Source organism: Stenella coeruleoalba (genome assembly GCF_951394435.1).
Source record: "Stenella coeruleoalba genome assembly, chromosome: 11".
Classification (NCBI taxonomy): domain Eukaryota; kingdom Metazoa; phylum Chordata; class Mammalia; order Artiodactyla; family Delphinidae; genus Stenella; species Stenella coeruleoalba.
The window spans coordinates 89,088,553-89,105,269 of NC_137157.1; the positions used below are offsets into that span (position 1 = coordinate 89,088,553).

The 16,717-nt window shown below is 39.2% G+C and overlaps 1 protein-coding gene across 8 annotated transcripts in view; it reads right to left on the reverse strand.

Moving 5' to 3' along the window:
- Positions 1-16,717, reverse strand: part of MGST1 (microsomal glutathione S-transferase 1) — a 175,579-nt gene that overhangs the window by 88,954 nt on the left and 69,908 nt on the right. For 3 of the 8 annotated variants that reach the window (XR_013830512.1, XR_013830513.1, XR_013830514.1), the window contains exons 5-7: positions 13,852-14,004; positions 7,097-7,237; positions 4,825-4,919 (exon numbers count right to left, since the gene is read on the reverse strand). Coding sequence is in view for 5 of the 8 variants with exons in the window: in XM_079936980.1 (XP_079793106.1) it covers positions 4,825-4,919; positions 7,097-7,222 (221 nt within the window). In the remaining 3 variants the exon portion in view is untranslated. Of the gene's footprint in view, positions 1-4,824; positions 4,920-7,096; positions 7,245-9,691; positions 9,907-13,322; positions 13,435-13,851; positions 14,005-16,717 lie in introns of those variants that run through there. The other 5 variants (XM_079936980.1, XM_079936978.1, XM_079936977.1 and 2 more) reach the window with 5 other exon arrangements.

Sequence of the window (16,717 nt, forward strand, 5' to 3'; positions counted from 1 at the left end):
ACAGCCAATGGGGCTTGCATTCATGACTTCCACAGGACTACAGCAAACAAGGAAGCAGTTTCTTAATAGGTACAAGAGCTCTCCCCACAGCTATACACCTGAGCCCAGGAAAAATGCCCAAATCCCAGTTTCTCTCTGGAAGGGGCTTAACTACCTACTTTCCCAGCTGTTGTTTGAGAGTCCAGCTTCCAATCTGCTTGCAGCTAGCTGCTGACTGTGATCCTCCCCTTTGGAACACTTGAAAAGTCTTGGCACTCAAAAACTGGGAGCCAGTAGAAACAAAGAAGGCAGCCTGGAGAATCACAAAGGCTTGAGAGACAACCAGGAGCTCAAGCTAATTGACAAGGTTCATCTCCCACATGAGACCACTCTTTCAAGACTGGGAGTGGTGGTTGTTTTATCTAATGCACAGAAACCAACACAGAGAATAAAGAAAAATAAAGAAACAGAGAAATATGTTCCAAACAAAAGAACAAGATAAATCTACAGAAACAGACCTTACTGAAACAGAGATAAGTGATTTACCTGATGGAAATATTGGTCATAAGATGCTCATCAAGGTCAGGAGAGCAATGCATGAGCAAAGTGAGAATTTCAACAGAAATAGAAAAGATTTTTAAAGTAACAAACAGAAATCACAGAGCTGAAGAATATGACTGAATTAAAAAAATTCAATAAAGGAGGTCACAACAGATTAGATGAAGCAGAAGAAAGGTTCAGCAAACTTGAAGACAGTGCAGCAGAATTCATCCATCAGAGAAACACAAAGAAAAAATAATGAAGAAGAGTGACAATAGCTTAAGGAACTTATTGGAAAACCCTCAAAAAGACCAATATATGCATTATAGAGGTACCAGAAGTATGAGACTGAAAAGGGGGCAGAAACTTACCCAAAGAAGTAATGACTGAAAATGTTCCTAATCTGAAGAAAGAAATAGACATTAACTACAAAAACCTCAGAAAGTACCAAAACAGATGGATCCAAAGAGACCCACACCAAGACACGTTATAATTAATTTATCAAAGTTAAAGACAAGGAGAGAAGCTTAAAAGCAGCAAGAGAAAAGCAACTTGTTTCATACAAGGGAACCCACATAAGATTATCAGCAGAATTTTTTATCAGAAATTTTGCAAGCCAGAGAGTGTGGGATGATATATTCAAAGTTCTGTAAGAAAAAACTACCAACTAAGAATACATTACCCAACCGATCCTTCTCAAACTCTTCCAAAAAAATAAAAGAGGAGGGAACATTTACAAACTCATTTTACAAATCCAGTATTACCCTGATATCCAAGTCAGATAAGGACACTACAAGAAAAGAAAATTACAGGCCAATATCCCTGATGAACACGAGGCAAAAATCCCCAACAAAATATTAGCAAAACAAATTAAACAGTTTAATTGAAAGGATCAAAAGCATCATACTCCATTATCAAGTGAGATTTATTCCAGGGATGCAAGGATAGTTCAACATCTGCAAATCAATCTGTGTGATACTCTACATTAACAAAATGAAAGATAAAAATCTTCTCTGGGGCTTCCCTGGTGGCACAGTGGTTGAGAATCTGCCTGCCAGTGCAGGGGACACGGGTTTGAGCCCTGGTCTGGGAAGATCCCACATGCCGTGGAGCAACTGGGCCCGTGAGCCACAACTACTGAGCCTGCGCTTCTAGAGCCTGTGCTCCGCAACAAGAGAGGCCGTGACAGTGAGAGGCCCGCGCACCGTCATGAAGAATGGCCCCTGCTCGCCGCAACTAGAGAAAGCCCTCACACAGAAACGAAGACCCAACACAGCCAAAAATAAACAAATAAATTAATTTTTTAAAAATCTTCTCAATAGAAGCAGAAAAAGCATTTGACAACCCAAAACCCTTTCATGATAAAAACTCACAACAAACTGGTTATAGATGGAATGTACTTCAATGTAATAAAGGCTATATGTGACAAGTCCACAGCTAACATGGTTCTCAATGGTGAAAAGCCAAAAATTTTTCCTCTAAGATCAGGAACAAGACAAGGATGCCCATTCTCATCACTTTTATTCAACATAGTACTGGAAATCCTAGTCAGAGCAATTAATCAAGAAAAAGAAATAGTCATCCAAAACAGAAAGAAAGAAGTAAAACTGTCTCTATTTGTAGTTGATAGGATATGATATTAAAAACACTCACCTAATTCCACCAAAAACTGTTAGAAGTAATAAATGAATTCAGTATAGTCTCAGGATATGAAATCAATATACAAAAATATTTTGTTGGAGAATATCAAAGCCAAATTCTTGCTCAAATTTCAATAAAACTACAATGAAAAAAAATCAGTTGCATTTCTATACACTAACAATGAACTATCAGAAAGAGAAACTTAAAAAACAATTCCATTTAAGATAGCAGCAAAAAGAATAAGATACTTAGAAATTAATTTAAACAAAGAGGTGAAAGATCTATACACTGAAAACTATAAGACACTGAAGACAGAAATAAAAGTCATAAATAAATGAAAAGATATTCTCTTCTCATAGATTGGAAGAATTACTATTAATATTGCTAAAATGTCCACACTACCCAAAGCAACCTACAGATTTAATGGACTCCCTCTCGAAATCCCAGTGGCATTTTGAAAGAACTTTCTTAAAATCCCCAAATTTGTGTGAAACCACAAATGACCCTGAATATCCAAAGCAATCTTGAGAAACAAAAACAAAGCTGGAGGCATCATACTTCCTGATTCCAAACTACATTAAAAAACTATAGTAATCCAGGCAGTATTGTATTGGCATGAAAGCAGACACATCGATCCAAGGAACAGAATAGAGAGTCCAGAAATAAACCCATACATAGTCAATTAATTTTTTACAAAGGAGCCAAGAATACACAATAGGGAAGGACAGCCTCTGCAATAAACTGTGTCAGGAAAACTACATTTCCACAAGCAAAATAATGAAACTGGACCCTATCTTACACCATACGAAAAATCAACTCAAAATGGATTAAAAACTTGAACATAAGACCTGAAACCATAAAACTTCTAGAAGGAAAAGACAGTCGGTAAGTTCTTTGACATTGGCCTTAGCAATGATTTTTTAGATTTGACACCAAAAGCAAAGACAACAAAAGCAAAAACAAACAAATGAGACTCCATCAAATCAAAAAGCTTCTGCTCAGCAAAAGAAACCATCGACAAAATTGAAAGGCAACTTATGGAACGGGAGGAAATATTTGCAAACCACATATCTGATAAGGGCTTATATTCAAAATATATAAGGAACTCATACAATTCCATAGCCCAAAACAAATAAACAAGTAAAAATAACTCAATTAAAAAAGGAGACCCCATTAGCCATTTTTCCAAAGAAGACATCCAACTGGCCAAGAGGTACATAAAAGGTGCTCAACATCACCAATCATCCTAAATCAAAATGAGTTATCACATTATACCTGTTACGATGGCAACTATGAAAAGGACAAGAGATAGAAAATGCTTGCCAGGTTGTGGAGAAAAGGGAACTCTTCCACACTGTTGCTGGGAATGTAAACTGGTACAACCACTATGGAAAACAGTATAGAAGGTCCTCAAACAATTAAAAAGAGAACTACCATTATCCCAAAGAGATGTCTGCACTTCCATATTCATTGCAGCATTATTCACAACAGCCAAGACATGGAAACAACCTAACCATACACACACACACACACAATGGAATATTATTTAGTCTTAAAAAAAAAAAAGGAAATCCTGTCATTTGGATGAAACTGGAGGGCATTAGGCAAAATGAAATAATTAAGACCGAGAAAGACAAATATTATATGGTATTACTTATACACGGAATCTACCAAAAGGAAAAAAATCAAATTCATAGAAACAGAAAGTAGTGGTAGCCAGGGCGCTAGAGGTTGGGGGAAATATGGAGAGGTTGATAAAAAGGTACGAATCGTCAGCCATAAGATGAACAAGGTCTGAGGATCTAAAGTATAACATGCTGATTATAGTTTATAACACTGTATTGTGTTACTGTATAACTGAAAGTTGCTATAGGAGTAGAAATTAAATGTTCTCACCAAAAAAGAGAGGAGGGGAAATGAAATATGTGAGGTGATGGATGTGTTAATTAACTCAATAGAGGGAATTCTTTCACAACATATACATATATCAAATGACATTGTACACTTCAAACATCTTACAATTTTATTTGTCAATAATACCTCTGTAAAGATGAAAAAAAGTTTGCAATTTACATGACTTTATGCCAAGGATTAAGAAATATACTCCAGAACTAGAATTCAATGTGCTTTTAAAATAAGTATATTCCTGGTATTATTAGGAAACTGCGTAGATGGTATCTTGGCTTACTGCTTTTCATTGTGCATTGCATTCTCAGTATATTAAACATAATATCTACAAAGAAGAGAGAGAGAGAGATTGGAAAGGGAGAGATTTCCCAAGTTCATATTTTGAATCTTATGCAAAAATACCTAGTTCTTCAACCTTTTACACAAGCTGACAGTTTCATCTCTGGAGAAAGATGACAAAAACTGCAAGAATCTACCATCCTTATTTCACCTCCTGCCTGTCATTACTTTTGATAAATCCCTACACAGAACAAAGTCATTAACCCCAACAAAGTGCACAGAAAAGCTAAATTGGAAATATGTGCAATCACAGTGATAGTTGGAGACATCTAGATCGCTAATTTTCTATAATTATATGGACTAGGTAAAATGACAGACTTTTCCTTCCTTCTTTCTTCAAGACCCCAACATCCTCACTTAACTCTGGTCCCAAAATTCTTTGATCAAGTAAATCATTTCAGGAGACAGTGGGTTCACCTTCGTACACGTTCCACTCTGTCATCTGTCCGAAGATACTTCTTGGCAATCTCTCCTTTGCCAAAGGTTGCGCAGTCTTCTGGGTTGGCAAAAACCTATTCCAAATAACGAGGAAAAAACCTATTTCAAATGCCAAGTAACACGGGGGTAACTGTATCTGATAAGTTATTTACATTTTAACGGAAGGAAATACAGGCATCCAAGTTGGCCATTATGAAAAAAAAATGGGAGCAATAGATCAAACCCAGGGGTAGCAGAAAGCATCTCTCCTTAAAATCTGAATTTTTATTAACAGTGTAAAAACAAATTTTAAGAGAAGCATAAATAACGTAAATAAAAACCAGTGTATAAAAATAGGGAAAAGGAAGCCAAAATGGAAAAACAGAGCATAATTCTAAGTCCTCATTGACTATTACGGTGAACTGGCATTTTTTTACAGTAATGTTGGTGCACTTGCCCTCAAGAGTATTAATATTTCTAACTGGTTGGCTCATATGAAAGTCATACGTTTACTTGCCAAGGATATCAGAGAACAGGCATGCAGCATAAAAGGGTGAGGGGCAGGAAAAGTATTTTGTACTTTATTAGGATATGTGTGCCTCTTTTCTTTTTCTGAATTAACTAGAAGTTTGCGTTGAACAATACAGTGAAATATAAGAAGTTGAATCGCATTCCTATAAACACCAAGGCCATGTTCTAGGGCATACTTCATGCATTCCTTCCTGTCATTATTATGATGTTTGAAATGAGTTCCCCATTCCCTGAAACTTGAAACATGCATTTAAAAATATTTAAGTATGTCCCAGTATTTAATAATATATAATAAAGAAAAACACGAACTCTAAAATTAGCCTTAATTTAAGCTGAGGAACGTCATAAATATTATAATATTTTTCTTAATATGACATGAGCAGACATGAGGAGAACTGATGGGCAGCAGTGTGATACAGTATCAGCTCTTGAGGTCAGATCTGTCTGTCTTGTCCTTAAATAATTGCCTGGCACACAGTGGATGTTCAATAAATACATTTCGCATGAGTAAATAAAGGTATTACAACGTAAAGTGCATGAGATTTTCATTTAAACCAATCTGAATTTGAATCTCAGCCTCACCCTTTATTGGTGTGTAACCTTGGGAAAGCTACTTAATCTCTCTGACATGTATTTCCTCATCTATAAAATGGGAACAGTAATGCTCATCTCACATGATAATGCTAACAATTATGTAAAATGCTTCCATGATCCGACACACACACAGAGTGGCATGGCTCCTAACATATATCACTGGCACTCCACAAACTGGAATTCCCTTCTCCTTTTAAGACAAGCAACATTTCTGCTATCCTTGGTGCCATGACATTTCTAGAGGACAGTGTGGATCTGGTGGTAGCAGCCACTTTATAGCCTGCTGCTCTAACACCTTGCCCCATTAGAGAGTTAAACATGTGGGTATGTGCCCCCCATTAAAATGCAGATATCCCTGGGAAGAAATGACACCTCAAGACAGTAATGAGGAAATACCTTAGGAAGGACTGTGACTTCTAGATAAAAGCAAGGCTCTGGAGGACAAAAACTCAGGACAGGGACTAAAAGAGAAACGATGGTTTCCAGAAAGAAGCTGCTGAATAGGCACAGGGACCACACCAATCAAGAGCATTTAACTTTGTCAATGTAGCTTTGCTTTACCCCCATCACTGTTGTCATAAACCCTGCCTGAATATAGGTTATGTGTTTCAAAATCTTTCTACCACCCTCCCCAAGCCTCCAGTTTTAAAAAAATCATTCTTATCACAATGGGTAGAAATATTATCCACTTAAGAATTCATAACCACACAAAATTCAAATGTCTTATCCCAATCATAAGAGGTTCTGCTGATAATAAGAACTTTAATTCTATCCCCAAAGGCATATCCTTGACCTGTAACAGAGCTGAAAACACCAGTTCACTGTCTAGAAAATGACTATTTTCTAAACTCTAGTAGGCAAAATTAACTTCAAAATCACAAAAAGTTTCCTTGAAAACTTTGATACTCCAGAAATCTCATATGCTAAGTGGCATGACAAAAGGTAAAAACTACAATGAAAAAACTATTTACTAGTTTCTAGGAAAAAGCACCCATTCCATAAATATATCAGAACCACCTGCACCAAATGATTACATATTTCATTTGCAGTATTACAATATGCCACTGGGCTTTACAAAAAATAATTTAAGAAAATTGCTTTCCAGAATCTCAACTCTTAAAAGAAAATATTGCCTCCAATGTCTTACCTTTCTTGTCAATCTATAGAATGCAGTTGCAGTGCTCATAAACATCATTTTTGAAAGAACAATCGTTGTGTAGGAGGCAAAGGCCATGAATACTTCATTCTCCATTAGATGCGTGAGGTCGACCATTGTTTCAATTTTGGTCTGGAATCTTAAAAAAATTTTAGACAAGATAGGAAAAAGCAGACAGAAATATCCCAAATAACTTGACAGTCACTTGATGTGCTTATACTGCAGCATTAACCACACTGTTCTTAAAGATATCTTGGGTAGGGCTTCCCTGGTGGCGCAGTGGTTGAGAGTCCGTCTGCCGATGCAGGGGACACGGGTTCGTGCCCCAGTCTGGGAAGACCCCACATGCCGCGGAGCGGCTGGGCCCGTGAACCATGGCCGCTGAGCCTGCGCGTCCGGAGCCTGTGCTCCGCAACGGGAGAGCCCACAACAGTGAGAGGCCCACGTACCGCAAAAAAAAAAAAAAAAGAGAGAGATATCCTGGGTTATTTGAAGAAGAAATAATCAGTTAGGTTTAATGCCAAAATGAATACTATTATGGTTTTTTCTAGTTCTATATCATTAAGCTTGAAGACATCAAACAAGTACTGAGTGAAAATGAAAATGCAGGGGGTATTACAAGTGAAAATAAACAGGTGAACTGCTCTAAAGATAGAAATATAATCATATTTTTGCATCAAGATGAGCCACAAGTTGGACACACACAAAAACAGAATCCATGGATCTCTTCAGAAACATCAAACTACGTACATAGTATTTAGTATCATTAATGTTTGATTAGAAATGCTTAAGTTCTAACATATGTCCTCCTTTACAAACCCAACTTAACAGCCTTTTGTCCTTTCAGTCGTATTCAAGATCTCAGACTCCAGGGTTCTAATTCCAGTCACACCATTTTGCTATTAACCTTGCTTGAGAGACTTAGCCTCTGTGAAACTGAATTTCTTCATTTGTAAGGTAGGAATAGTAATACCTCCTAACTTAGTGTGTTGTTGTCAGGATTTAATTGAGATAACATGTGGAACATACCTAGCACAGTGCCTGGCCCATGAAAACCCTCAATAAAGTTTATGATCTCCTGTTCACAATCACTGCTGTCATCAAGACCATGGTCATCATTCACATCAACACACATGAAGAGGGTGAAGCAGGATAATGGAAACATAAAATAACAGGCTTGCAAATGAAAGGTGAAAAATTGGCATTTATGATGCTTTTGTAGAAGGCACAAGGGGAAGAGGATTAACTTTATGTAAGTCTTCAGGTCACTTCACATTCCATATTTACTTCCACCTAAAAGCAGTCAGGAGTAAAGTGAAGGTAACGCCCTGAGTCTGGTGTCGGAAGTATAACCGGGAAAGTGCTCAGGAAGGAGACAGGGACACACACGGGTGATGCTGAAGTCCAAGTGGGTAGAAACTTAGGGTAAAGCCGAACTTCCGCACTATCTGAGAGTCATTCTTTTTAACCTCCTCTGTTCTATTATCAGCCCCACTACCTACATCTTCTATGTCTTCTACATAAACAAATATCTTTTCTCATACCCAAGCTTAAACGCTATTTTTCAGGCTTAGCACGGAGTGTTGTCTCCTGTAGACCATATCTGTTCCTGCCTTTAAAACTCAACCCCTGCACGCAACCTAGAGTGATCATTCTGATCAATCTATCTATCTACCAATAATCTGTAAACCTACGTATCTTTCTATACTCTGCTACCGGTCATGCAGTTGTCTGTATGTTACTGTTGAATGGGACATAAATCACATATGTAATACATGTATATTTAATTTTATAAGACTTGGCTACACATCCAATTATACCACGTACTTTATGTGCATTGCCTTACATAATTTTCATAACCATAAAATTATAATTCTCATAAGTATATCTATTCTACAGATGAATGAAATGGAAATTTGAGAGACTTAGCAGCCATGCTGGGACACAAACCCAGGTCTCTGACCTCACGTCTTGTATACCAACCACACTGCACTGTCTCCTTCAAGAGACTGCAAACTGCTTAATTCTGATTCAACTAACACTGACAGAGTGCCTACCCTGCAGCTGGCAGTGCTGGCCCGCCTTCCATCTGTTATCTTCCTTCCTTTTCCAATTATGCTACAAGTTAAGTATTACTCCCATTTTGCAAATAAAAAACCCAAAGCTTCTTAAGCAACCCCTATTTTAAAAGGTAGGCTAAAAATATACTCCTTGGATTCAGACAAATAGAAATATACAGTTGACCCCTGAATAACACGGGTTTGTACTGTGTGGGTCCATTTATATTTGGATTTTTTCAATACTAAATACCAGCATGCTAAACAATTAGCAGCTGGTTGGATCTGCAGATGCAGAACCATGGATACAGAGGAACCGAGTATAAGAAGGGGGCGAGGTAAGTCATACGTGGATTTTCGACTGCGTGGAAGGCTGGCCCCCCTAACCCCCCACATTGTTCAAGGCTCAATCGTATTTAGTTTAAATACACACACACGCACACAGTAGCAAATTAACCCACCTCCAACAGTCAGCAGTCTTGAAAGCAGGTATGTTAGATAGATGCTGCCAACTAAAAATAGCACTCACCATCTGATTCTACTAGCAGGAAGTCACTAGCCAATGCCGTCGCTGACCTTTAACACACCCTGAAAGGAGTTCAGGGCAGGGCAGGAATGAGGCACTGTGTGCTCTGGGGAAAAGTGGCAGAAGAGGCCTTCAGAGAGTTAGATATTTTCAGGAGAAATTTTTATGAGCCCAATTTTTGGTATCTTCTCATACCTAGAAAAGCACTAACATCATTAGTGGAGACATCTGTTCCTCACAACCAGCAGCAAACTTCTACTAAGATGTGTGTTTGACTGCACATACCCGCTTCAGCAAAATCATATATATACTGATACCCACACCTCCTCAAGAGCTACAGTCCTCAGAAAGCCCCAACTAAAGCTGAACTCCCAGCTCTCACGTTGTGTGTTTTTTTCAGTTGACGTTTCTCAGTGCAAAATAATACTTTTAGCAACATTTAATGTATCTGCTCTTGTTCTAGTATGGCGGGGGGGGGGGGGGGGCGGGGGGAGGGAGTCATGAATAAACTGCACTCTCCTTCAGCATGCAGGTAGAGTAATTAGCTTAATAATAAGGAAGCCCTAAGTCCTATGCCTCTGGACAGAGATACGAAGAAACACAGCAGAGGTGTTAATTTTTTTTTAATTTAAGAAAAGTTTATCAAGTAGGAAATGCTGCTATTCAACCATCATTTTAAAAGTCAAACAGTTTCTGTACCTCCCCACCAATGTTCTCAGAATGAAGTGTATTTAGCAACCAGAGGATGGTTTTCTCTCAGTGGAAATGGGTATAGAAAGGATAGAGAAAAAGTAGACGACTTCCAGAGCTGTTGGTGGGAAAACAACACAAAGACGTGAGCAGTTGGAGGCAAAGGTCAATGGGAGGCTTTTTCCCTAAATGTGAACAACACACAAAGTGTCCTTTACACAGAGAGTTTCTCAATCACCAAAGTGTGCCTTAGCTCAAGTCTGTGGCTTTTGGGAGCTTCTGGTATCACACACTGTGGGTCCACAAATCGCCTCTCAGGATCAACATGGTCCACTCCCAGCACATCTGAGGGTGGGGTGAGGAGAGTTAAAGACAAGGCATTAAGAAATAGGGGTCATTTACAGCACAAAATTAGGTGGTGCTGATCTAGACTTTCTTTTTTGAAGCTAATTTGTCAGTAAGTTGCCTTGAACCTGCATCATGCCTGGGAACTGCACTCTAAAAATAGTTAGTGGAAACTTTGTACATGAAAGGTCACCAGGAGGGAGGAGAGCAGTATAGTAGTAATAATACTTCAGAGGGTAAAGTGTTCAGTGATTTGAGTAGTCTAGGAGTGCAGTAGAAATAATCTAAGAAAAGTAAGCAGAGCAAAACATGAAACTTGGTGATGAGTTATAGAAAATAAATGATTCCAATGATGTATTCTATTTGCAGTGTATTGTTCCTTTTACTGTCCAGCACTTGTTGGCACAGTGGAGAATATCTCTACCTATATCGCCAGAGTGGGGGGCTCAGTCCCCTAATGTGGAGGTGATGCCTTTACAAAGGACAAAGAGCTGTGTGTCGAGCTCACACAGACTGTGCAACTAGACTGTGGTCCAGGTGGATGCAACTCTGCCACTTACCCACTGTGATTAATTTACCTTACCTGTAAAAATGAGGTTAATAATACTTCCTCCCTCACAGGACTCTTGTGAGCATTAAGTGAATAACGTGCTTAGAAAGGCAGTGGGACCCAGTAAGTTCTATACAAGTATTTGGTAAATAAATAAGTGCTGTTCTAGGCACTGAGGATACAATTTTAGAGTTTTCAAAAGCCATCACATTATCTCACTTGAGAATTTGGAGAACTCTAAGGTACTCAGAGCAAATATTTGTCTCTACCTTTAACATATAAGGAAACTGAGGCCCAGAGAGGTAGAATGAGTAATTGACCCAAATTCACAGTGGAGGGCCCAAGACTGGAGCCCAGCTTTCTCAAGTGTTGAACTTGTGGGCTATCTACCATCAAGGCTAAACATTTTAGACTTCCCCGGCCTTCTGGGGACCTCCTTCTGTCAAATCCCCTTCCTGTCTTGTCCCCCGCACCCCACAGAATCCCACCCCTGCTCCCTTAGTATCTATCACAGTTGAGTGATAGATACTACCAACTGAGAAATATTCCTCTTCTCTTTATAGACTGTTAGCCAAAAAGAGCAAAGTTCTCTTATCTATAGCAGCCTTTCTACATCAATATTGTGCAACACACAGTATGTGAGCACGCATTCCCATGGCCATGACTCTGCAATTTTAGACTTTTTAAAGCAACAGAACAGTACCCATGAGACAAAGAAAAAAGATAATTCAGTGGTCTCATTGCTGTTTATATGAGTTCTAGATTTTACTGAATAGACTGAGGTGACTGCAGACAAGGTCTGCAAGTTTCAGGGCCCAGGTGTTGGGAGGAAAATGCTTCTGGCTCTGGGGGGGGGAGGTGGGGGGAGGCCGTTACCAGGGGCCTATGCTGACCTCTTCTGGACTCAGCATTTAAGAAACTCCACTCTCAAACAAACCCTCAGAAAAACTGTCCTTGTCTGCCACAGAGAGTAATATTCAAATTTGGACCGATTTGCCATTTTTCAAGATGAACAAAGGTGGTCAACACACATAGGCCTCTTATTTTGGAAGAAGCAGAAGACAGTAAAACTCAACACCAGCCTAACTCCCAGGGGATGCAAAAGGTGTGTCTAGTTTTCATAGCAGGCTAGGGATCTCAGGACACTGGGCTAGACTGGGTTAAAGCCTGTTAGCTGGAGACCTGGAGAAGTTTCCAAGGCCATTCAACAATGTTTGATTACAGCCCAATTGGCACGTTCTTGGAGAGTAAACAGGCAGAGGAAAAAGGAGAAAATAAATGTGGTGCCCGGACTACTAAGAGGCCTTGGGACTATTTCAAAGGAAGCAGGGAGATGGAATCTGCATGCACCCTGGTCCCCACCACCCCAGTCCAGCAACAGCAGTAACAGCTGAGGCCTGAACTCCCAAAGGAGGCTTCCTTTCTCCTTTACTCCTTCCACGTGGCTTTCGCCTCCAGGGGGGCGCTGAGAATCCTCCCAGGGTTCCAGTCAGCAGACTCTAACAATCTCCAATTCATCTAATAGGGTCTAATTCATGTCCTCCTCCACTTTGTTAATTATTATTATTTTTTAACTTTGCTAATGTTTCTGTGGCTTATCAAAGCAAACCAAGAGAAGCAAGTCCTGTCTTTCAGGAGGTACAAAGGCCAGTTTGCCCTTGAACTCGGAGCCGCTGCAGGATTTTACACCCTTAGGATGAACAGAAGTTGCTTAAACTGCAGCCACTTTCTAGATTACTATTACTTGCACGTACTTTTTATTCCCCAAAAGTTCAAGGGGGCCCTTTCAAAGTGGATGCTACCTTGGTCTGAGAATACAAAGTGGGTCAATCATCACTTAAACACAAAAAGACTTATTCTCTCAAGTTTTAGTCCTGGAGCTTGACAATTCACCTGCAAGGGGGACGGGAATGAAACTCCCTTTTTAAAGTGATGGACTGAAAAGCAAACATATAGCAGCTACATGGAACAAGAAGCTTCAGGTCGGCAGAGACCCTCAAGCTTACACCTGCCACCCCGGTCCCCTTCCCGCCGCCTCCCTCTCCTTACCCGCCGCTTACACACCCCTCCCGGGCACGTACTGTGAATCCGAGCAGGAGAAAGACAGCGACCTGGTCCCAGAGGCGGGTTGCGCAGGCGCTCGGTGACTTTCATTGCGAGGGCGGGCGGGTGGGAGGCAGGCGCCACGCCCTCTCTGGTTAATTTCCTCGGAACTTGCTCTCGGGCGCCGAAAGCACGACTTCCAACCTCGCCAAGGCCCTCCCCTAAATCGCCTGATTTTTCTCCCCCTGGAGTAACCCCCGCCCACCGGTTCTCCTCTCTGAACCCTTCTTTTTGGCGCCGGCGCAAAGTCTCCTCTCGAAAGGCCATTTCCCCTCTGCAGCGCCTCGGGACGTTAGCCATTGTATTGGGACACATCAAGTTTGGGCGTGGGAGAGGAGGGAAAGGAGGCCGACTTTTATGTAGCCGCAAACAATTTTAAAAGATCTCAATGTTGAAAGCTTTGAAAGCTTTAGAGAATATTCAAATCTCGGGGGCTGGGGGGACGCTGATTAGAAGTCTTTGATAAATCAATTACCTTTCGTTGAACTTCTCTTTCCCTGCTCTGGTGGCAAAGCTTCCTCGAAAGGCTGGCACTGACACAATGTAACATTTGGTGAAGATCACCTATAGTCTTCCAGTCTTCCAAATCCGTGATCCTAGACAATTTGCCTCCTCATTCTGTCCCCTCCTGTTCAGAGTCCAAAATGGAACTGGAGGAGCTTAAACTGGATCATTACAGTTCACTACACAATTCATTACACAATCAGTTTAGTATGGTTTTTTGCAGGGACTTTCAAGAATGTTAGGGTTAGAAGGTGTAGTTATTCTAACACCAATATCTAGATTAAGGATAGTTCCAAGCTTCCTGGTACCCACAACAGTATTTATGGATCTAATTTCCATGGCTTTATGTAAACATGTTTAAGGATTTATGCTTTCCATCTACGTTACTTCTCACTTGGTCATACTTCTCACCCATTTACCACCTGCTATGTGTGGTGTACTTCCTTTTTTTTTTTTTTTTGTCCTAATTTTACCTCCTTTAGACTTTAAAGGGTGCCTCCAGGACTAGCTAAGATTTGATGGACAAATCCATATTCTACCAAAATAGGAAGTAAGATGTACCAGTTTGCTCTAGGAAACAGCAATTAATCACAGGCCTGAGAACAGTTTCTATAGGAGCATATCAGTAGAAGTATCGGAAAATCTAACATCAGCAGACGTTAGTGCTTCGTTTTCATTGTCTGTGTCTTTTGAAAACTACATATATTTATTCTCCTGTCTTGGTAATGTACACTGGAACCTGGCTATGACACTGACTGGAATAGGGCAGAATGTGAGATAATTCTGAATTCCTGCCAAGGGATTTTAGTACTACAAGTATTTAAAAGACTCTTTTCATTTATTATGAGGCAATACAGCTCTAATCTTGTGGATAAATGTACAGAAAAAGGTACAGTGAGCTATTATTTAAATAATTGATATACAGAATTCCAGTTGAGCGGTTCTAACAGGTTTTTGAAAAGAAAGGAGCACCAAACTCATCTGATGCTCTAATTATGAAATGACTTCAAACTATTAATCAATCAATGAATAAATACTGGATTCCTGCTCTCCATAAACCATGTACAATTATTGCCTGTCTGTTATATATATGAAACTGTCTTTGGCACAATAATCAGCACTTGCCTATAATGAATGAATTTAGTAGACAGTTACGTCGTGAATGCAAGGCACTTGGTTTGATGCTAAAATCCAAAACTAAGATAAATAACATCAAATAATTGTGCTCAAGGAGTTTACAATCAGGTAGACACAAAAGCCAGAAAAAAGAAGTTGCCACTAAACTTAAGGATGAAAAGATTTCAATTTAGCAATGAGAATGATTTTTGGGGTATGATCTAGAGCAGTAACAGGAAAAAGGTTATGAAAAAATTTAGATTTCTGCTCATCTTTGTTGTATGCTCTTAGATGAGTAAGGAAGAGAATGAGTTATTTTTTCTGCTTGTTTTAGTTTGGGTAGAGGTAAGGGTACAAACTTGGAACCCTCCATTTTAAGCCTATAATGAAATCTTTCAGGGAAACTCGAGCCAAAGTTCAGGACAAGTAATTCCACAGTAAATATTAAAACAGTTTAAAAGGTCACTGATTTGGGGTGGGGAGAGCAAAGGTCATTCAGCAAAATGTAGCCACTACAACAAAGAAAATGGAGATCAAATCAGAAAGATCTGGAAGAACAAAGTTGCATTAGAAATCTAGCCGATCCTGCCTTTAAAAAAACAGACAAACGAGAAATGTCAGAAAGGATTGCTATCACCACTAGACTAGGTTTCCGGTAAAGTGGGAAGGAATCAGGTGCCCCTCACTCCTTTTAATTTTCTTAGATCTTTGTTTTTTTCTCTAAATCCATAGAACAGATGCCCCCACAAATCTGAAACTAAGGGTACAGACCCTTCTTGGAGATTTCAGTAAACATGTGAGAACGTGTCTTAAGATTAAGGGAAGCAAAAAGTGAAATAAAAATAAGTAACATTCTAAACATACAAATATTATTTTAGAATTATAGTATACTTTTTAAAGGTATTCTAGATTGTTTGTCTCTCCCAAAAAACCCTATAAGGGAGTTCTTATTTTTCCTATTTTATAGATACTGAGATTCAGAGGAGTTTGGAAATTGTACTAACTTCTGAAATAAAATATGAACCTCATACCTGCTGGAGTTAAAAGAAGCCACGATGAGAGAAACAGGACTAAAAAAAAATGATAAAACTCATGAAGCTAATCAAGAGAATGTGGTAAAGGTTTAGGATAAACAAGTGGGTCAAAAGAACAGAATAGAATCCAGAAATAGAATCACACTCAGTTGGTCAGTTGATTTTCAGCAAAGGTTCCAAAGCAATGCAATAGAGAAAGGAAAGTTTTCAATGAATGGAGCTGGAACAAACGGAGAGCCATATGGAAAAAAAAGGAACTTCAACCCCCAGCTCACACCATACACAAAAATAGTTCAAGGTGGATCATAGACCTAAAGGCTAACACTATAAAGCTTCTACAACAAAACGTAGGAAAATATCTTCATGACCTTGGAGTAGGCAAAGATTTCTTAGGCCAGACACAAAAAGCATTATCCGTAAAAGAAAAAAAAGATAAATTGGACTTTATCAAAATTAAGAATTCTGCTCATCAAAAGACATCATTAAGAAGATGAATAGGCAAACTACAGTCTGGGAGAAAATATTCTCAATACGTTTATCTAACAAAGAACTTGTATGCCAAATATATAAAGAATACCTATAAAAATAATTAGGAGTCAAAATATATAATTAAAAATAGAAAAAGTATGCAAAAGATTTGAACAGACACTTCACAAAAGAACATATCTGAATGGTTAAGAAGCATAT